This window comes from Odocoileus virginianus, chromosome 17, assembly GCF_023699985.2.
Source record: "Odocoileus virginianus isolate 20LAN1187 ecotype Illinois chromosome 17, Ovbor_1.2, whole genome shotgun sequence".
Classification (NCBI taxonomy): domain Eukaryota; kingdom Metazoa; phylum Chordata; class Mammalia; order Artiodactyla; family Cervidae; genus Odocoileus; species Odocoileus virginianus.
Window position 1 is genome coordinate 10,346,956 of NC_069690.1, and position 23,566 is coordinate 10,370,521.

Genomic DNA, 23,566 nt, shown 5'->3' on the forward strand with positions numbered 1-23,566 from the left:
TTGGCTTAATATGTCAGGAATTCTAATGTTTCTTGAATGAATGGATGGATGAATGGATAGATGAATGAATGAGATAGTACCAGTAGAGTGCTTAGCGCAGGGACAGCCTTAATAAATGATAGTTATCAAATGAATATATCAGGATATGTGTTTGCCACTCATGACTAAAGTGGCCCAAATATTAACATAACAAGATAATTTTTCTTTTTGTTCTTGAAAGATAAAAAATTGTTCTGTACTTTTTTTAAAAAGCTAACCTTTTTATTTTGAGGTAACTTTTTGATATGTGAAGAAGTAAAATTTGGGCATCAATTAAATATCTACAGATAAATAAAATGTGGTACATGGGTTCAGTATTTGGTTTAGGGACATTAGTCACAATCCATCAATTAAAAAAATTAAGTTACAGTTATATGCAAAATACCATACTCAATGAATGAGTATATGAAGTAACTTAAGACATAGTTTCTGTCCTCAGGAATTTGCAGTGTGGTTGAAAGACAATGCATGCACATATGGAAAAGTATGTTACTGTTTCATGGACCTAGTTTTCTCTTTATTTCATGGAGATAAAGCTTATTTCTGGTCTTTTTCCCCTCTCTACTTCTTTATGTGCTTATTTTTCATATTAAATATCCTTTTACGCTTACTTGTAGAATTCAGTTCATAGATTCTGTTTAGATACTCCCCTGATTTATGAATTCACAAAATAACTTTTCTGACAATGCAGTCATTTCTAACTACTCCTTTATTATTATCCTTTTTTAGGCATATTTAGTCACCTTGCTAATTTTTATTTTTCCAAGTAAATATAGTAATTTTAACTAATAATTTTCATTGTTGTTCAGGGAAAAGTTTGGCGAGAGCTATGAAACTTTAGAGGTTGACATAGTTATCTTAATCTACTTATACTTCTGATTATAACCTTGTGAAAGGAATAGTGGCAAGGACTCAGAAGTTGCCCTTTCAAGGTCAAATATTATATTCATTCTTTATCCTTTCAAAAAACATTAATGCATATCTATATAGTCTGACAAGGGAGGGAATAAACAGAAATTGTTGGACACAAAGATAATTTTCTAAAATCCCTGGTTGCTCCTAAGAACAGTGTTTGGCTATTGTAGATTTGAAATGTATTTTTAAACAGTTGACTCCTACATATGGAACTAATACAACTGTCACATCCACATCTCTTATGATAGTAGATTTTTGGGGGGCTGTTATTTGGGTTAAGTTTTCTTGCCTTTTGTTAAAAGGAACTCTAGACAGTTTCCAGCTATGGGAAAAGAAGCCATCTATTAAAGAGATTAGTTCTACCATATGATGTTGCTACAGTTCTTAGAGATTCCAGATTTGGGGAGCCTATGTGTTTTGTCTTACTTGACATTTAGGTATATTAGATGAGAAAAAATACTTTTTAATTTATTCTCCAGTTTCCTGATACAATCTATATAAATTTAAAGAGCAAAAACAAAAGGAAAATATCCCTGTGGGAAGTAAACTTGGTCATTTGTCAGCAGGATAATTGCTTGGTGAAAAATACTTGATTTTATTCACCTGTTGTTTTAAGATCCCTAGGTCAAAGAGTTTCAGAGAGAGGCTAGAAAATATTAGCCTAATTTTGAACTAGAGGATTTTATGAGTTCTTATCATTGCTGTTTTCAGGATTCTTTCTCTGTTGTCATACAAAATTGAAAGTTACTGATTTTGGTACAAATAATTCTCTTTTGTTCCTAAATAATTGTGTTTTTTTTTAAGCCTCTGTTCTATTGTTGCATTCAGCGTTTTCCATCTTCAACTATGATTATACCAAATCCTTTAAATTCAATAGAAGATCACTTCTGAAGAAGTAATTCCTCTTTAATACTGCAAATAAATAAGAATCAACTTTCTTAGTTTCTGTCTTCTCCTCTACTTGCCCAGCCACTCACTGAAAACCATCATCTTGAGGAGTTACCTTTGATTTCATAAATTGTATAATTCAGAACACTGGAAGACTTAACAAACATAAAACTTTTAAATATAAAGATTAGTTGTGTTTTATAATTTTTTTCAATTATGGAATGAAAAAACATTTAAGGTACATAATAAAGCTACTCTAGTGAGAACTTTGTAAAACAAGTCCTGTATTGCTTTTGTTAGTTATGCTGTTAGTATAACATTTTAAGATAAGCAGATCCCTTAAAAATATTAGTGCAAATACTGCTTTTAAAATTAAAACATTTGCATGCAAAGCAGAAAGTTATAAGACTGTATAATAGCATCCTTTTTTTATTGGAAAAATATGAAAGATATAGTTACATGTAGGAGGATCTGCTAGTTATATGTGGTGGTTGACTTATTTTGTATTTTTCTATAGCGATTGAATTTTTTGTGTAGAAAAATAGCAGAATGAAAATAAAAGGAGTAGATCCTAAAGCTTTAAGTGGAATACGTTGAAAAGTATCATATCAAAAAGTAGGTTTTCCAACCCATGGGAAAAAGACTACTTTATTGAATTACTTTTAGGCTTGTATATATCCAATAGAGAATATCATAGTGCATTGGGCCCTAGCATTCTGATATTCACAATGAATTTAACTGTATCATAGGGAAGAGATATAATTGAGTAAAAAGATTGAAAATATGAAAATAAACTAATTCTGCTACCAAGAGTTACTTTAATTCTTTTAAGTTAATTAATTTGATCATTGAAAAAGACTAAAAGGAATTCAGTCAGAAATACCGTGATATAATTTGCATTCCATTTTCTGTGTGACCAGAAATTGTTAGATATTGCAACATATGTAACATAAACCACATGTCAGCTGTTTCCTGCCTCACTATTGACAAGAGCCCCATTCATAACTCTTCTTTTTATCCTTTCAGTGAATAAGTAATTATTCAATATAGAAGGCAGGATATTTGGAACTGGCTATTTAATGTGGCAGCACTCTGTAATGAAATCTGCTGTTACTGGCAACCTGAGAGGGGAATGTAACAATTCCAGCATGGCTGTAACTTTATCTGCTTTGACTGACTGTTTATTTGGCACATCAGTGAACCTTTTATCCCAGTGAGTGACAGCTCCAGAAGGGTCACATTTACATCCATTCTATCATGTATTGTAATATTTAATGGCGGACAAGGTTGAGCGAGACTGGGAGTAATTCGAACTTGCTTTTCCACTGAGTTGAGGCTAAAAGACAGCTTGATCCCCAGTATTGTGGTGTAACATGCTATGACTTAGCATTTGTTTATGAAGGCTAATCTTACTGATTATAATTAAAAAAAAAAAAACCTTCAGTTAAATGGAGTGTTTGTTCTATTAAACTTAAACTCTCTGGTACAAGTTCTCTTAAGCTACTGTGCTATTTAGTATTTTTCCTATCAGTGACCATTCCTATAAACTAACCATTTCTTAATCTTTCTCTTAAAGGAGGCTGCATTCTGTCTCATTTGTATAGTAACTGAGGTTGAGAAGAGAGGAGTTATTAAGAACCAGTGTGTTCTAATATATAGCATTAAGCTTTTTTTTAAAAAATTTTTGAGTTTGGAACTAGAGAGAAGTCAGGTAAATATACTGTACTCCTGATGTTCCATGTGGTATATTTAAGGAGCCATTTATATAACTTTTAATTATGAAACTGAATTGAGTAAAATTGTCTAGGAAAAGCTATCTTGAATGATAATTGTACTGATGGATTTATATTCCATGACTGGTAATTGATTTCAGATATACTTGTTCCACACAAGCAACCTGTCTTCATTATTAAGTATTAATAATTTGAATTCATTTTCATACTTTTGCTAGCAAATAGTTTTCTCATTGTTTTTGAGTGGTGATTTAGATTCAACTTGATGTTTCTATTCTTTTGTAAGTTATGATTAAAATACTTTTTAAAATATTGGTTTATTATAGGATATATGAATGGATTGTGCTGTGAAGAAAATAGCACTCTTAAATCTAAACTGTAATATCACAGTTCACTTGAAGCCTAAGCAAGAATGAAAATTGTCTTTCATTATTTTTTAGTTTTATAATTTATGAAAGAGGAGAATTAAAATGTACTTAGAACATTTGGAATTTGAGAGTTGGAGTAGTATGTTAGAAAACAATGCAAATATGGAAACATTTGTAACTTGAGTGAAAGAGAACCAATTTGAAATTGAATCTGCAGTTTTTTCTTTAAAGGCAATTTTAGATGATGTGACATTATGGAATTTCCCTTTATTTGGCAATTGTGATTCACTACTTATAGTTTTGATTCCATGAAAAGTTTGATAAAAATTTCATGGTAGACCAGACATTAGCTATCTTTTCTTTCCTTTGTTACAGCCCCCTGGTCACTGTTGTAGGTGCTGTTCTACTAAACAAGGAAACAGTGAAGATTCTTCAAATACCACTAAGAAGGATCATGGGGGGAAGTCCAAGATACCCAAAATATACTTTGGGACACGCACACACAAGCAGATTGCTCAGATTGCTAGAGAGCTCCAGAGAACAGCGTACTCAGGGGTCCCGATGACTATTCTTTCCAGCAGGGATCATACTTGTGTCCATCCGGAAGTAATAGGTAACTTCAACAGAAATGAAAAATGCATGGAATTGCTGGATGGGAAAAATGTGAGTAAAATTCATTTATTTTAGGCAAAAAATTAGGCTGAAAAGATAAAAATTGCTCTAATGTGTTCATTTTATATGTACATTTACAGGAATAACTTATGTCAGATCGATTGCTAGTGTTGATATTTTTTTAAAAGTAATTTTACCATAAGGAAATGTTTTATTCAAGTTTAAAATTATGAGTTTTTGTCCTAAAACGTGGGGATATTTATTTATTTATTTTGGGGGGGATATTTATTTAATTCCTTGAAAATTAATTTCCATGTCTTAATTTCTTCTTTTAAAAACAGTCAAACATGCAGGTCAAATGAGGAGTACAAAACATTTAAGTGATTTAGCCTAACTAGATCTAGTTGACATATTTTACATATTTAGAAATTTCAGAAGAAGGTAATTTACATAGGACCTCTCTGGGCAAATTTTAAAATGTTTTTTAATTGAGAAATGTAATGACTGTACTGTCATAATTCTGATTAGTATAAACTTCTTTTAAAAATTACAGTAAATTATTAACTAAAGATATGTTATTTATGGCTTTGAAATTTTCTGGGGAAATTTAGAATAATATGAATTTTGGCTAGGTGGAAATAAAGAAATCTCACTAAAGTCATGATTTTTTGATAATATTTTGTCAGTATTAGTTTAGTTGTCTGTGTACCAGTTAGATAACTAGTTTACTCTAAAATTGAAGTTACAAGTCTGGAATTATACCCAGAAATTATTGATGAATTGATAGTATATGAAATGACCAATGATATTTTAATATATTTTGAAAGTTCTGTCTTTCTGTATTTTGTCAAACATAGTTGGTTCTACACAAAAGTCTAAGAGCTAGCTATAGCCTCTTAGACTCTAGTTTCATTTAACTGTATATCGTCTCCTAATGTATAATGTGAACAGATTATTTTTGTATTACGTTTTTCTTTTTCAGTGCTTCCTACTATTATGTGAAATTTATTCAACCTTTATTGGGATTATTCAAAAGAAGCCTCAATAGATACTCAAACCCGATAGATAGTATGAAATATAAGTACTAAGGGGCTTCAGTGGAAAAACTTAAGTGACTTTTTTAGAATCAAGAAGAAAATACAGAATAACTGAATCAAAACCATTGTTATAATTGTATGATCATATTTGTTTCCGTATATATTCTTTTTAACTGAGGAATTGTGCAACCTTTTTCACTGTATACTTAAAAAGTTCTCTTCAAAGAGAGAGAAAAATATTAAAAAGCTGAATGTTAAAAAAAATAATAAAATAGAGAAAAAGCTCTTCATGATAAAAACCCATAAATTTTATACTTAAGTAGACTTCTTTCCATATGTGGCTAAAAGATCTACTAAATTCCTCAAATGCTTGAAATTTGTTTTTAGTCTGTGCAGGAAGTTTTGCTGGTGTTGTCATTATCTTTTGCTACTTGTTATTGAGAAACTTATCATGCAATTATGCATTGAAAGCAAATATTTTATGTAATCTTTTAGAATGTGTTGGTTATGTTTTTTGATTGATCTTTACTCTTCCAAGTTTGAATCTTGTAAAAATAAAAATCACATAGACTTGAATATTCAGAACATTTCACTGGCCTTCAGGTTCTGTTTTAAAGTAAACAAACCTTTTATTTTTGAATATTAACGATATAAGTAATTGAAGATATCTGCATTTGTCTTGACCTAATTCTGCCTCAGAATGGCTAGCTCATAAGGCGTACATGAACATTCTCTTTCTTGTTCCCAAGCCATGAGTGTAATTTGGTATTGTAATGAGGGGCAATTACAAAGTCACTAAAGGTGTCTGTGTTTACTATGGCTGAATTACCAAAGAGAAATGATAAATAGATAACTGACAGTTTAAGTGAAAAAGAGTTGAGTGTGATAAAACTTCAATTGACAGACTCTCCTCTGGGTTATATTACACTGCTAAAATGGATGAGCTTTTCTGGTTTTGCTATCAGCCTGCACAGCAGTGTCATTCTAAGTGCCCTTAAAGTGTAAACTTTCTGATTTTTTGGCTTGATCCAAAGGCACATGTGTTTTTGTTCACTGTTTCTTTTATATTCCTATACTGGAAAAGCAATGTACATATCTGCTAAAAGTCAAATTTTGTTTCAATTAAGAAAAAATCATCTTAACTAGCTCTAGAAATCATTCTAAAAAATTATTTTAGGTGTAGAAGAATATCTTTTTTTTTATTAAGATGAGATTTAACAGTCCATAACCATAGACTTGAAGACATCTTAGTGATCAATTTGTTATCAATACAAATAAAAACTTTCAGAATAGTATGAAAGGTACTTGGAATGAAGAAAAGATGTGTCATTATTAAGCTCAATCTGATACCAAAGTCAGTATGAAAGATACTTGACATATTTCCAACTGTCTCTAGACCCCAAATCATAAAATTTTAGAGCTAGAAGGAACCTTAGAAATGGCAGTCAGTGGTCGGAGAACTCTTAAAAGGCTTCTAGTTCAGCTACTCTTGATGCCCAGTCACATGAGAAAGATGGGCCCTGAAGTCTGCCCAGTGACAGAAAGGAAGAAGCAAGTTTTCTCTTAACCGTTAGAGTTTTCACTGCATTAGAAACAAAAACAAACAGTGGCATATGGTATAGGGAAGTTGACATGGCATGAAGGATTAAAAAGAATTAGAGATTAGATAAAGTAAGTGAAAATAATACAAAATTGAAGCAAGTAAATTAGAAAGGTGAGCCCTTTCTAATTCTTATTTTTAATACCTTGGAGGAACAATAAGTGGTATGGCTGAATTAGCAGTCCTCAGCTGATCATGCCTTGTCCTTGAATTTGCAGACATTCTTTTGTAAGTTATAACCTTTTTATAAGTTACTCCATTTCTAGCAGTGTCTAAATATTTTTGTATATGTAATGATGTATGAATATTTTAAAAACAGATTTTCATTTTTGGTAGTTTGTAGATAAAAATACACACACACACACACACACACACACACACACGCACATATATCTCCCCAGTGGTTAAGGATAGCTAACTGGGAAAGATAAGTATTAGTTTTCAAAATCACATTAATTTTTTTATTGATATATAAAATTAATGAAAATTAAAATGGCACATTATTTCACCACCTAGTACCAAATGGCGATTGAAAAAGAAAACTAGCATACATGGTTAGAGACTCAAAATTATGGAAAGGTATTAAATGAAAGGAGAAGATCTCTCTTTTTAGTTCTTTCCATCCTTTTAAGGGACCTACTATAAAGTTTTATGTATATTCTTCTAAAACATTTATAATGGGTGTTTTGTATAATGTATGTGTATAGATTATTTTTAAAGCTTAAAAATCAGCACAAAGGCAAATCAACCTCATTTTTTAAGGACCATACTTGGGTTCAGTCCCTGGGTTGGGAAGATCCCCTGGAGGAGAGCATGGCAACCCACTCCAGTATTCTTGCCTGGAGAATCCCATGGACAGAGGAGCCTGGTGCTCTGTAGTCTATGGGTGGGGTTGCAAAGTTGAACGCGACTGAGCGACTAAGCATTGCACATAACATTTATATGAATTTGTCAGAATTTATTTAACATATACCCTGTTGGTAGATATTTAGTTTCTTTCCAATTTGGTGGGAGCTGTTAAACAGTGCACTATATATATAATTACATTAATGGTGAAATTTTATTTGGTAGTTAAATTTCCTTTGTACTTCTAATAGAAGTTTATACTTCTAATTTTATACACCTTTTAATAGGATATGGTGCCTTTGCCAGGACTGCATTTTATCAAACATCTTATTTTTTGATTAGTGTATATATGTTAATAAAATTTTTTTAGTTCCAATAATAGAATGGCAAAGGACATTAGTAGATAGTACCTGAAAGAAGATTCTGTTTTTGCCTTTAAAATAAGCAAAAATAAAAAAAGATAACGTTGATAAAGATGTGGAAAAAGGGTAATATAAAATGTTCATAAACATTTTCTGGAGGATAATTTGACGATATGGTTTTCAAGAAACTTAAAAATACACTCTCTGATCTCATAATGCCATTTCTAAAAATGTATGATGAGAAAATATTTAGAAATGGGCATAAAATTTCTTATTGCAGCATTATTTATAAAGCAGAAATTGAAACCAGTCTAAATGTCCAGTGATCAACTGGTTCATCAGATGTGGCACATTAGTCCAATATATGTAAGCAACAATGGAAAAAGACTTAGTGATATAAAAAGATATATTTGATAAGATTTTCAATAAAATAGGCTATGAGAAAAAAGGCAGTACCAGTTTTGTAAAAACTACTTAGTGACGAGATTGTTAGTAATCCTCAGTGCATGCACCTGGGGAAAATTTGATTTGTTCTCATTTTAATATTGGTTCACATTACAGAGATATATTGATATATAGAGAAGAAATCTGAAATGAGATATATCAAAATATTAATAGTACATTCTTTATATAATGGGGTTTTAGGTAATATAGATTTTGGTATGCTTGTATTTTCCAATTTTATATGATGAATACTTTTGTCCCCTGGGACATTTCTTCTTCCCTCTTTCCCACTTTGCATTCTTTTTTCCTTCCTTTGTTTTTATTAATATTTGCATTTGATTAAGTAGTACTGTCTCATGGCTCAAATGGAAAAGATACAGAAATGTCTATAGAGAAAAACCTCTCTCAGTCCTACCCCTAAGTCACTTGGCTCTCATCTTTGAAAGCAACTAGTGATACTATTGCTCTTACGTATCTTTCCAGAAGTATTTTTGCCTAATATCACTTAATCAGAACATGAGTCACAACAAATATACTTTAAAAATATGTTTCTCCATATACACTACCATCTGTAAAATAGAGAGCCAGTGGGAATTCGCTGTGTGACAGCCTAGAGGCAAGGGGAAGTGTGGGAGGTGGGAGAGAGGCTCAGGGGGAGGGGACGTGTGTGCACAGGTGTACATCTCGAGGGACATTCTATTGATGTGTAAAATTAGTGATATATAACATACATGATACATAAAATTAATGTAAACATATATACATGTTTCAGGACAGGTATACGTATCCTGACATTTTATTGCTATATAAAATTAATGCTATTTTATTGATATATAAATGTCATATATATTGATATATAATATACACAACACATGCCACATATGTCATATATCATAAATGACACATGTGACACACATGTCATATATATGAGATATATATGTCACATGACATTTTATTGCTATATAAAATTAATGTAAACATATATACATGTTTCAGGACATGTATACATGTATACATATGTATCCATTGGCTGATACGTGTTGATGTATGGTAGAAACCAACACAATATTGTAAAGGAGTTATCCTTCAATTAAAGATAATTTAATAAAACTGTTTCTCAAGTTAATCTGGAGTGTCTAGAGCTGTACTGGTCTGGAGTGCTATCTGAGTTAACTAATGTAGTTATTTAAAATGGTTATATTATAGAGCTGGTGCACTCTGTCTCCTCTGTTAAATTTTTATATTGTGGCTTTAATTATGTTTTAAAAATTCTGAGATAAACTTGTTTTAGTTCTTCTGTTCTAGTGTTTCAACTGTACATATTTGTTTTCAGGGAAAATCCTGCTATTTTTATCACGGTGTTCATAAAATTAGTGATCAACACACATTACAGACTTTCCAAGGGATGCACAAGGCCTGGGATATAGAAGAACTTGTCAGCTTGGGGAAAAAACTAAAGGCATGTCCATATTACACAGCACGAGAACTAATGCAAGATGCTGACATAATATTTTGTCCCTACAACTATCTTCTAGATGCACAAATAAGAGAAACTGTGAGTGCACATATAAAAATTAAAAGAATTTTTTTCTTGTTTATTGGGATATAAGTGATGGATTTAAAAACTTTTAGATGTTTTAATGCCTTTTGCTTTATATTTAATTTATGAAAAATGTATAAACAGAATGTTCAAAGTGTATATTAAAAAATGAATTTTAGACATTATCATTTTAATTATCAAAGTAATAAGTGCTTTTAAGGACCTAGTACTGAAGTGGAATTACAAAAGAATTTTTCAACCTTGACAGTAATGACGTTTTGGGCTAGATACTTCATTGTGGTGGGCTGTCCTGTGCATTATAGGATGTTTGTTAGCATCTCTGGTTTTGTACATTAGGTGCTAACAGCACACTCACAGTTGTCACAGTCAAACATGTCTCCAGACATTGCAAAATATCCCCTCGACTGCAAAATTATCCCCATTTGAGACTCATTTATAGCTATCACTTTATGAATAGTCAGAATTATTATAAAATATTCATCTAAAGAATCTATGTTTTGAAGAACTTACATTGGGAGAATATGCATAGTATGCAAATTATTCTTTGTGAGCTTTGAATAAGTGAACTTTGGATACAGCGTTTGTGTTTATTTGCCTGGTTCTTAGAGACATCCAGTTGTTACCACATAAGACAAAGAATGAGTAACGGTATATTATTACTCCTCTTTTTAGAACTGACTGTACAACTCTCTTTAGCTTTCTATTTCTGGAAGTTCAAAATGAATGGGCATTATATTTAATACCCCTATGATTGAGCATGCACAAAGCCTATCACAAGGACTTCTCAGCCCCTTCTGCCTCCTTGCCTTCAGCTCATCCAACTATACATCCTTTTGTTTGGTTGCCTTTCAACTAGGTCTCTTTCCTTTGACCAACTGTGTATATCAATGCCAAGTCAGTCTTTTTAATATTACTTTTATAATATCTTTCCTCTGCTTAAAAATCTCGTGGATAAAGTCCATATTTCTCAAGCTTTCTCTCAAGATGATCAGTGGTCTGACCTGAATCAGCCTTTTCTGCTACAGACTTCCAACTTGAGCACTTGAAAAATTACCTCAACATCTCCTGAGGATACCTTGTTCTTTCCTGTATCTCTGCTTTTGATTACACCTATGTGTATTGAATTGCCCTACTCTCTCTCTCCAAATCCAAATTCCACTCATCTAAACCCCAGTATATTTCCTACTCTTTCATTTTTTTTTTCTCAGCCATCTTCAGCCCTCTGTATGTTGTTATTCCTCAGAATAACTCAGTGACAATTGCTTTGTTTCATTCTGTATTAGAACTCTTTCAGTTGCCATGGACACAAACCCAGCTTTGGTAAAACTTATGAAAAAAAAATACTTGACTATTGTGGTGGCTTTATAATCAGGCAAGTTCTTCCCAGTGGAAACAGTGATAACTATAGTCAGCTAGCTTTTTTTTCCAGCTAGGTAACCTGGAAAAAAGGATAGTCACCTATAATTACTCTGGATGGCCTAGATTGGATCTCATACCCATTCTTGAACTAGTGTGACTAGACAGGAATGGAATACTTTTATTTAACTGATGGGCCTGGGCTCTGAGTCTACCCACATTATGAGAGTGGTACCTTGATTAACAGATGTCCTGCCAGCATCACATGGGTGTTGGGGAAGAGTAGTTCTCTAAAGGATTGCAGAAAAGACTGAAATGAAACAGATACATAATACATTATATTCGTATTTTGAGAGTCTTTTGAATCTTGTGCTGTTATTTAAAAAAAAATTTAAAAAAATTTTTTTAAATCAGATTTTTAAAAATTGTGCTTTTTAAGTTATGTTGAAGATCCTTAACAATCCTTTGTGTAACCAGCTATACCTTGATCCTGGGTATTATTTTGATACCTTGGGTATTATTTGATACCGGGGTATTATATACTTGGGTATTATTTGATACCTGGCTATTATTTTGATACCAGCTATACCTTGATCCATGTATTATTTTGGTTGATAGGTTTACAAGTATTTTGAGGGTGAAAAATGGGAAACTCTATAGATATTTGCTTGGCCTAAGTGCTTTAAAAGTTTTAAGACTGAGAATCAGTTATTTCTGTAGTTGGACTTGTGATATTGGCCTGTGGTGTGAATTTTTGAATGAAGTGACCTGACTAATGCTGTTAAATCCATTTTGCTGAATGTTTTACAAGAAACCTCTTTTATCTTATAGATGGAGATCAATCTGAAAGAACAGGTTGTCATTTTAGATGAAGCTCATAACATTGAAGACTGTGCTCGGGAATCAGCAAGTTACAGTGTAACGGAAGTTCAACTTCGGTTTGCTCGGGATGAACTAGATAGTATGATTAACTATAATATAAGGAAGAAAGATCATGAACCCCTACGAGCTGTGTGCTGCAGCCTCATTAAGTAAGAGCATTTGTCTGTCAGTGTCATCCGTGTTGCCTTTGTATTCAAAACATGTTCTGTTATGCCAAGTATTTTAAAATCAGTAAACTTGGACCAGACTACTTGGGAAATGGATTGTTCCTTGCCAGTTAAACATAAAGCCCAAACTTTCCTCTTGATTAAGTCTTTCCTTGAGGTGTTTTTGCCATGTAGAAGTTTGTCGTTTCTGTTTCACAGCATAGTTGTTAAAGAGTTGTCTGTAGTTGCTGATTCTATCTTCTCACTTCCAATTCTTTCTTCATCCATCCTAATAGTGATTCTGTATGCATAATTCTACTGAGATTGTTCTTATCAAGGTCACCAGTGGTCCACAGATTGCCCAATGCAAAAGTTATTTCTGTTATTTTACTTAGCCTCTCAGCAGTGTAGGTTGCTATTGAATACCACCTTTATGAAAAGTGTTTTTGTCTTTTGTGGAATAATAGAAATATATATATGTGTGTGTGTGTGTGTGTGTGTATATTTATTGGTCTCTGTCCCCCGTTTCTGGCACAGAGTTCGTAAAACCTTCATAGTTTCCTAAGTGATAAGAACACTAAGAGCATCTTCGGTTTTGTTGTTTCATTTTTGACCCCAGTTCCTGACAGAACTCCTAAATCCCCTGGGATTTCCTGGGTGATAGGACTGTCTTTTATTCTAATGAGGTGATGGTTGAAGGGCTCCTGAATGGATCCAGTCACTAGAAAAGCCAAGCCACATTTAGAAGGTTGGAACTTTGAGCTCCACCTCCCCCTGGAAAGAGGAGAGGGGCTGGATATCGAGTTAATGTTCCATCATGCCTTTGTAATGAAGTCTTCATAAAAATACCAAAAATACAGGCTTCAGAGAGATTCTACATTGGTGAACACATATATATACTTGGAGTGTGGTGTCTTTCACTTCCAAAGGGACAGAAGTTTCTGTGCCCGGCAACCTTCCTGACTTCACCCTATATATTGCTTCATCTGACTTTTTATCTATATCCTTTATTATATAATAAACCAGTAAATGTGTTTCCCTGATTTCTGTGAGCTGTTCTGGTAAATGCCCAACCTGAGGAGGGGGTCATGGGAAGCTCTGACTTACAGGTATTTGGCTCAGAAGCACAGATGAGAACCTGGACGTTTACAACTGGTGTCTGAGGCTGGGGAGGGAGGAGAGACAGTCTAATGAGACTGAGTACTTAATCTGTGGAGTCTCTGCAAACTCAGTTAGTGTCAAAACTGAATTGAATTATAGGACACCCGTCTGATGTCTTAGAGAATTGCTTGTGTGGGGAAAAAACTGACATACATGTGGAGACCAGAGGTATCAGAAGTGAGGCAGTGAGAACAAGCAGACACACAGGAGTGTGTTTTCTTTAGACAGCTTCTTTGACATCTCCTGGTTTTCTTCCTCCTCACAGTCAGTTCTTTTTCAGTTTCTTTTGATAGTTCTTAATTTGTTTGATGTTTAAATATTGAAGTGTGTCAGGGCTTGGTCTTGGATACTCATTTCTTTTCTAGTTCTGCATTTTCCTTAAATTACATAACTAAAAAAAGCAGTGCTGATGAGGCCTGAATCTGTGTTTGTCCCAATCTCTCCCTGGAATGCTGTGTTTATCTACTCAACTATACTTTCTCTGTTTGGATATAAAATTTCAACTTTCCAAAATACTCCTTTTCCCTACTTCCCCTGCCTGCTCTGTCTTTCTTATCTAAGCAGGTGCCACCAACCAGTTCCTCAAATCAAAAATCTAAGTATTATTCTTGATGACTGTCTCGCCTCATCCAATTCATCAGTAAGTTTTAAAAATGCCACCTACACAGTATATCCCAAATCCTTCAGTCTCATATCTTTCATCCCAGAATCATCTCTCAACTAGAAGACTGTGTGTGCGTGTGCTGAGTCACTTCAATTGTTCCAACTCTTTGCAACTCTACAGACCACACCCTGCCAGGCTCCTCTGTCCATGGGATTCTCCAGGAAAGGATACTGGAGTGGGTAGTCATTTCCTTCTTCAGGGTGTCTTCCTGACCCAGGGATCAAACCTGTGTCTCTTATGTCTCCTGCATTTGCAGCGGGTTCTTAACTACTAGTGCCACCGGGAAGCCCCTAGAACATTGCTGAAGTGAAGTGAAAGTCACGCAGTCATGTCCAACTCTTTGCGACGCCGTGGACTATACAGTCCATGGAATTCTCCAGGCCAGAATACTGGTGTGGGTAGCCTTTCTCTTCTCCAGGGGATCTTCCTGACCCAGAGATCAAACCCAGGTCTCCCGCATTGCAGGCAGATTCTGTACCAGCTGAACCACAAGGGCAGTCTCCTAATAAGTCTTCTTTCATTTTTGCCTTTCTCCTATAATGCATTCTGCCTTATAAACTGGAATCATCTTTTAACTGCTTAAAGTAGATTATCTCTCTTACTTAAAATCCTCCATTTAAAATCTTCCCATTACACTCTGAATAGAATTCAGACTTCTTATCCTGGCCCAATATGATCTGATTCCTGCCTATCACACTAACATTGCTCATACTATTATTCTTTCTGCCTGTTGTGTTGCAATTACATTGACTTTGAGGGTTTTAAGTAAGCAAAATTTGTTAATCACCCCCAGATATTCCTTCTGCTTGGAGTACTCAGTTTATTTTATTTTTTTCCCTGATTCTCACATGACTGAGTGCTTTCTGCATTCAGTTGTTAGAATAAATGTCACGTCTAGGAGAGCTTTCTTGACACTCCAAATGAAAGTAGCAATTAGATTGCATTAATCCAATTTATTTTCATAATATTACTATCATTACCTAATGTTTTCATGTTAATGGATTTGTTTCTAAGTTTATTTTTACCTCTCTTTAGTAGAATCTCATTTCCATAAGAATAAGGACCTTACCTATTTTATTTACTGCTGTATTTCCACTACCCAGTGTAGTGTCTGGCATAATACATTTAAATACTCACTGAATGTACAAATGTCTCTCTGTATGTTTATAAGTGAATATATTATTTATTTTCTAGTAATTCTATTTTAATGTTAGTATTTAACACTATAATATCTTTATTAACTTTTTTGTATTTTTATGTGCAGCCCAAATTTGTCAGTTGGAGAGACAGAGAAGTTAAGCAGTGTAAATTCACAAAACACAAATTGGGGATCACATACATCTTTCTCTTTTCTGAATAAAAGCTTGCTTTTTAGCTGTATGATTACTTTGTAATATGAAGCATACATGCTATTTAAAATATGTCTTAATCTACATTTATGTGCTAAGAGCATCAAGGACTACAGATCAATGTATCACATTTCTGTTTGTTCTGTCAAAATAGTAGTGCACATAAGGATGATGTTGGTTGATGGAATTGTTTTATTTTATTCCAGTTGGTTAGAAGCAAGCTCTGAACATCTTGTGGAAAGGGATTATGAATCATCCTGTAAAGTATGGAGTGGAAGTGAAATGCTCTTAAATTTACACAAAATGGGCATCACCACTGCTACTTTTCCCATTTTGCAGGTAAGATTTTTTTTCTGCCTGTAAAATTTATTTAGTGAATTAGAAATGACTTAATAGTGAATAATTAATCCAGAGTAAAAAAAAAAGTAGCAATTGTTTTAAAATTTTATTGGATCAGTTTGATAATCTAAGTGGTGGCATAAATTATAGATGACAAAGTAGCATTATTAGTTTGAAGGAAATATAGATTAATTAATATGGAGTTAATTACTTTGCTTAAAGCTAAAAGAAGTCAATAATTTTAAGTTGTAAATATTTTGTCAATTATAAATTTTAAAATTTGGAAAATAAGATAAATTCATATTTCATTCTCCTTAACTTAGAGGTTATAAACCTGGGTGTAGAGAGATCATGAGTGGGCTACAGGATACTGTGAACCTTATGAAATCGCATTCCAAATTTTATGAGTGTGTACTTTTGTACATCTTCCTGGATAGAGGCTTCATGACTAAACACTGTCCTCATAAGAATGTTTGTTTTCAGTTCTTTGGTCTTTTTTTGCAGATGAGAATGTTTTTCATTTCTCTGTTTGTTCTTATTTATTTATATTAATTGACTTTTATTTTGGTGTGTCTAGGTAATTTTAAGTAGTTTATTCCATAATTTCATATGTAGACATAGATACATGGTTGGACTAGAAAAACCTATAGAGAAAAGTATAAATATATGAAAGGGTATATGTAAAAACTATTAAAAGGGGATTACTCCTAGGACATCAAAGCAGATACCAGGAGTGGAAGGTTGCAAACTTATTTTACATTTTACTTTTGACAGTACTTTTTTTTTAAGAGATAAAAATGCATGATTAAAAAAATAACCTGCAGAAATGAATAACCAGTAAAACAGTTTCTTACTCTGATGTTCCTATTCCCACATCCAGAGGGAACATCTAAGTTTCTTGAATGTCCTTCACAACACAGTTTATGCAAGTAGGCATTTATAGCTTTCTTACTAGCTCTAGGGGGCCCTCAAAGACAATGCCTCTGTATTGAAAAAGTGGAGATGACTTCCCAGATCACCCTTCAGTGACAGACTTGCTCAAGTCCAGTTGAGGGGAATGTAGCTTGACTTTACTTTTTAAAGTGGTTGTTTTATGTTAAATTGAGCAAAAAGGACAGAGTTCTCATATACCACCACCCCCAGCCACAGATGCTATAGATTCTCTTATTATTAACATCTTGCAATACTAGTGCATTAATTACAGTTGAACCAATATTGTTGCATTGCTTTTAACCAAAATCCATGGTGTATGTAAGGGTACACTTTTTGTATTGTGCAAGTCTATGAGTTTTGATGAAAGCATAAAGTCATGTATTACTTTACATGTATTACATTACAATATCATACAGAATACTTTGCCTTAAAAATCTTCTGTGCTGCACTTACTCATCCCTTCAACACACCTTATGTCCTCTGCTGAGCCTTTAGTAACTATTGATTTTTATTTCTGACTCCATAGTGTTGCCTTTTCCAGAATGTCACATAGTTGTAATTACATGGCATGTGGTATTTATAGACTGGCTTCTTCCACTTAACAGTATACATTTAATGTCTTTTTGTGACTTGACAGCTCATTCCTTTCTATTTCTGAACTAAATTCATTGTATGTATGCACCACAGTTTGTGTATCTGTTTACTTACTGAAGGACATATTGGTGGTTTCTAAGTTTTGGAAATTATGAATAAAACTGCTGTAAACATTTGTGTACATGTTTTTGTATCGACATACTTTCTTCTCATTTGAATAAATTCTTAGAAACACAATTGCTGGATTGTATGGTAAGACTGTGTTTAGCTTGCAAGGAACTGTTAAACTAGCTTCCAAAGTGATTGTACCATTTTACATTCCCACCAAAAGTTAATGAGTTTCTCTTGTTCCACATCCTTGCCAGCAATTGGTGTTTTGAATGTTAGCCATTCCAGTAGATAGGTAGTAGTATCTCATTGTTGTTTGAATTTGTGTTTCCCTCATGATACATGTTGCCATCATTTCACATGCTTATTTTCCATTTACATAGTTCATTTGGTGAGATATTAATATCTCTTCACGTATTTTGCCTGTTGTTTGTTTTCTTATGGTTGAGTTTTAAGAGTTCTTTGGTTTGGTTTTGTTTTGTTTTGTTTTCCTGTTAAACAATGGTTTTATGGCTTGAGTACAATAGACAAATTTATGCCACCAGGGCAGAGGCTGTGCATGACTCGTATTTCCAATTAGTGGGGAGGACTCCTTTGGTATTATAATGTGAATATGGCTCTCAGTCAGAGTCAGATGGAATTTAGCATCTTTATCCTTTCTGTTCCTCTCAAGATGCTTTCGAACAGTGGCAGCTTTCTTAATTAAATGATAGAGATCCTCGGGAAGATCAGAAGCAAGTCCTTTGGACTTAAGAATTCTCAAGATTTTATTGCCTTCACAAAACATACTTGTGTAGCACCATGTGAATCTCTCAGATCGCACAGATTTGTGAGGAAGTCAGGCTCTTCAAGTTGGCCAGTTTGTAGATCTGCTCCTTCACGTCATCAGCTGTCAGCTTCAGCCAGGTTGGGGGCGCTCTGGCAGTAGGGCTGAACCCAATTGGGACAGGCCCTTCCTGGGCGTGTGCATGCAACCCGTGAGGGCGGTGGTATGGTAGCATAAGGTCCTTGGGTATTTCATATACAAGACCTTCATCTGATGTGTGTTTGCAGATATATTCTCCCAGCTTGTGGCTTGTTTTTTCATCCTGTTAATGGAGTCTTTCATAGAACATGACGCTTTTAGTATTAATAAATGGATTCTGTTTTTGTTGTTCTATCTAAAAATTTATTACCGAACCCAAAGTCACCTAGATTTTCTCCGGTCTTGTCTTCTAGGAGTTTTATAGTTTTGTACTTTACATTTAGGTCTGTGTCCCATTTTGAGTTAATTTTTGTGAAGTGTGTTAGTTCAGTGTCTTGTCATCTCTTTGGATGTAGATGTTACTGTATAGATGTTACTGTATCACTGTTGAAAAGACCATCCATTCTCCATTGGTTTATCTTTGTTTGTCAAGAGATCAGCTGACTGTATTGTGTTGGCCCATTTTTGGTCTCTCTATTCTTTTTCACTGATACACTGTCTATTCCTTTATTAGTATCACACCTGTTTTTAGAGTAAGTCTTGAAGTCATGTAGTGTCAGTCCTCTGAATTTGTTTTTCAGCATTGTGTTTGCTCTTCTGGGTCTTTCATTTTTCCATATAAACTTAAAATTAAACTGAGCAGGACCCTGTGGGGTCCTGGGCGTGGAAGCCTTTCTGTCCCCTTCATTTCTTGTTTATAAGGAACAGACTCCAGTCTCCATGACCTTCCCTGAGTTTCAAAGGAAAATTCAAACAGTTGCTAATTGAGAAAGGGAGGAGATGCAGAGACTAGGGAGGAGAAGTCAAGAAACCATCTGAGGCAAGATTAGAGGAACCAGGGAAGCTCATCAAAATTAAGAGACCGCTTGAGACAAGATTTAAAGCATATAGACCCTGCACACATTCTAATCTTGTTCAGTTCAGTTCAGTTGCTCAGTCGTGTCTGACTCTTTGTGACCCCATGGACTGCAGCACACCAGGCCTCCATGTCTTTCACCAACTCCCAGAGCTTCCTCAAATTGATGTCTATCAATTCAGTGATGCCATCCAACCATCTCATCCTCTGTCATCATCTTCTCCTCCCACCTTCAATCTTTCGCAGTATCAGAATCTTTTCAAATGAGTCAGTTCTTTGCATCAGATGGCCAAAGTATTGAAGTTTCAGTTTCAGCATGAGTCCTTCTAGTGAATGTTCAGGACTGATTTCCTTGAGGATGGACTAGTTTGATCTCATTGCTGTCCAAGGGACCCTTAAGAGTCTTCTCCAACACCGCAGTTCAAAAGCATCAATTCTTCTGCACTCAGTTTTCCTCATAGTCCACTCTCACATCCATACATGACTACTGGAAAAACCATAGCTTTGACTAGATGGACCTTTGTTGGCAAAGCAATGTCTCTGCTTTTTAATATGCTGTCTAGGTTGGTCATAGCTTTTCTTCCAAGGAGCAAGTGTTTTTTAATTTCATGGTTGCAGTCACCATCTGCAGTGATTTTGGACCCCCCAAAAATAAAGTCTCTCACTGTTTCCCCATCTATTTGCCATGAAGTGACGGGACCAGGTGCCATGATCTTAGTTTTCTGAATGTGTTGAGCTTTAAGCCAACTTCTTCACTCTCCTCTTCCACTTTCATCAAGAGACTCTAGCTCTTCTTTGATTTCTGCCATAAGGGTGGTGTCATCTGCATATCTGAGGTTACTGATATTTCTCCCAGCAATCTTGATTCTAGCTTGTGCTTCATCCAGTCCAGCATTTCTCATGATGTACTCTGCATATAAGTTAAATAAGCAGGGTGACAATATACAGCCTTGATGTACTCCTTTCCTGATTTGGAACCAGTCTGTTGTTCCATGTCCAGTTCTAACCATTGTTTCCTGACCTGCATACAGATTTCTCAAGAGGCAGGTCCAGTGGTCTGGAATTTCTGTCTCTTGAAGAATTTTCCACAGTTTGTTGTGATCCACACAGTCAGAAGCTTTGGCATAGTCAATAAAGCAGAAGTAGATGTTTTTCTGGAACTCTCTTGCTTTTTTGATGATCTAGCAGAGGTTGGCAATTCGATCTCTGGTTCCTCTGTCTTTTCTAAATGAAGCTTGAACATCTGGAAGTTCACAGTTTGCGTATTGTTGAAGCCTGGAAGTTCCTGCTTCATGTACTGTTGAAGCTAATCTCGTTAGCAACCAAGAACTTGAATTATTGCTATGAAACTCCTCACCAAATCCTCCCAAGTTGGGACACACAGTTTTTGGGGGTTTAAAGCCTACTCTCTCTCCCTTTGCCTGCAAAGCAATTAAACTATTTTTCCTACTTTACCTAAAACTGTCTCCAAGGTTCAATTTGGCATCAGTGCACAGAGGCTGATCTTTTGGCATGAGAATCAGTTTGTCAGTATTCATGAAGTATCTTGGTGGGATTTTTATTGGACTACATTGAATCTATTGATCAGTCTGGGAAGAATTGACATTTGAACAATATTGAGTTTCTTATCCACTAACATGGAGCATCTCCATTTATTTAGATCATCTTTGATTTCTTTTATCAGAGTTTTATAGTTTTTCTCTCTTTTTCTCTCTCTCTCTTTTTTTAAGGCAGTGTAACTTTTTAAAAATGTGTTTTTGGCTGCACTGAGTCTTTGTTGCTGCAGATGGGCTTTCTCTAGTCACGAGAAATGGAAGCTGCTCTCCAGGTGAGGTGTGTGGGCTTCTCACTGTGGGGCTTGTCTTGTGGAGCTCAGGCTGTAGGGCGCGTGGGCTCAGTAGCTGGCACTCGGGCTCAGTAGTTGTGACACAGGGGCTTAGTTCGCCCACAGCGTGTAGGATCTTTACAGACCAGGGATTGTACCTGTGTCCCCTGCACTGGCAGGCAGATTCTTAACCACTGGAACACCAGGGAAGTGCCCTCGTGTGGTTTTTTTTCAAAATTTGGCTGTGTCGGGTCTTGGTTTCGGCACACGGGATCTTCCTCTCTTGCATCATGCAGGATCTTTTGTTGCAGCTGAGGACGCTCTAGTTGTAGAGCATGGGCTCTGGAGCGCTTGGGCTCAGTAGTTGCAGCAGGTGGTCTTACTTGCCCTGCAACATGTGGGACCTCAGTTTCTTGACCAGGGATCAAAGCAGTGTCCCTTGTGTTGCAAGGCAGGTTAACTACTGGACCACCATGTAGTGAGGGAAGTCCCTCCTTATAGAGTTTTAAAGAGATTTTTGAACCAAAAACAGTTAAAACCTATTGCTAACAGAAGTAGCATTCTGGACTTAAGAGTATTTTTTTAAATTTATTTTTATTGAAGTGAAGCTGCTTTACAATGGTATATGAGTATTCCAAATATATTTTAATCTGATTGCATTTATAGTTTTTGTTCTGAACTTTTAAAGTGCAGCATACCATAAGTATTTTTTCATATGGTACCTTTTCATTTTTTTGCACAAGCTTTTTGCATTCTACAGATTTTTCATATCAATAGTAAAATGGATTGAATAAATTGTGAGATATTCATATAGTAGACTACTATATGGCAGTTTTTAAAAAAATGAACCACTGCCGCCACAACTGTGTGAATGAATCTTACAGACATTATGTTGTATAAGAGAAACCAGCACAAAAGAGTACAAACTGTATGATGTCATTTTTATGAAATTTAAGGACAAACATAATTATGTTAGTAGAAATCAGAATACTGGTTACTTCTGTGCAGGGATAAGGAGTAGTTTGGACTGAGAAGGGACACAGGGGAACTTTCTGGAATTTGAGGAATTTTTTTTTTTTTTTTTGAGGAATATTTTGAATCCTGATTTAGTTTTAGTTACACAAGTGTGCGTATGTGTGTGTGTGCTTGTGTTTAATGACCGGTACACTTAAGATTAGTGCACTCTATAGGGTTATCATTACCATCTTTCTAAATTCCATATATATGTGTTAGTATACTGTAATGGTCTTTATCTTTCTGGCTTACTTCACTCTGTATAATGGGCTCTAGTTTCATCCATCTCATTAGAACTGATTCAAATGAATTCTTTTTAATGGCTGAGTAATATTCCATGGTGTATATGTACCACAGCTTCCTCATCCATTCGTCTGCTGATGGGCATCTAGGTTGCTTCCATGTCCTGGCTATTATAAACAGTGCTATTAAAAAAATAAATAAATAAAACATATGTCAAAGGAAAAACTTGAAAAATACAGAAAGGTACAAAGAAAGAAAAGACTTGTAAACATAAAAATGTTTATTAGTAGCATTTAGGTCTGTCTGTACCTTGTCTTCTATGTGTGTATTTGCTTAACATAAATTAATTTTTGAGATGTAATTTTTTAACCTCCTCGTTTAGTAGTATGTTATGAGTACTTTCCTATTTTAATAAAATTTTTTTTCACATGATTTTTAGTTGCACTGTAGCATTTTTGTGAGTGCACATATTGTAAATTATTTTTAATCTGGCATTGATATATAAGTTGTTGCCAGTTTTCCTCCAATAAGGAAAGGTTCTAATATCAACATCCTTGTAAATACATCTTTGTATATATTTCTGACTGTTTCCTTTATATATTCTAAATATTAATTCTTTGTTGCTTATTGTGTTGCATGTATTATTCTTATGTCTGTGGTTTGTTTATGGTGTCTTTTTTGGAGAAGAAAATGGTAACCCACTCCAGTATTTTTTTTTTAATTTATA

At 34.5% G+C, this 23,566-nt stretch overlaps 1 protein-coding gene across 1 annotated transcript in view; it reads left to right on the forward strand.

Annotated features, from left to right (window-relative positions):
* Positions 1 to 23,566, forward strand: part of BRIP1 (BRCA1 interacting DNA helicase 1) — a 186,402-nt gene that overhangs the window by 43,277 nt on the left and 119,559 nt on the right. The window contains exons 7-10 of the mRNA XM_020902076.2: positions 4,319 to 4,606; positions 10,178 to 10,399; positions 12,593 to 12,792; positions 16,170 to 16,302. Coding sequence (XP_020757735.2) covers positions 4,319 to 4,606; positions 10,178 to 10,399; positions 12,593 to 12,792; positions 16,170 to 16,302 — 843 coding nt within the window. The remainder of the gene's footprint in view (positions 1 to 4,318; positions 4,607 to 10,177; positions 10,400 to 12,592; positions 12,793 to 16,169; positions 16,303 to 23,566) is intronic.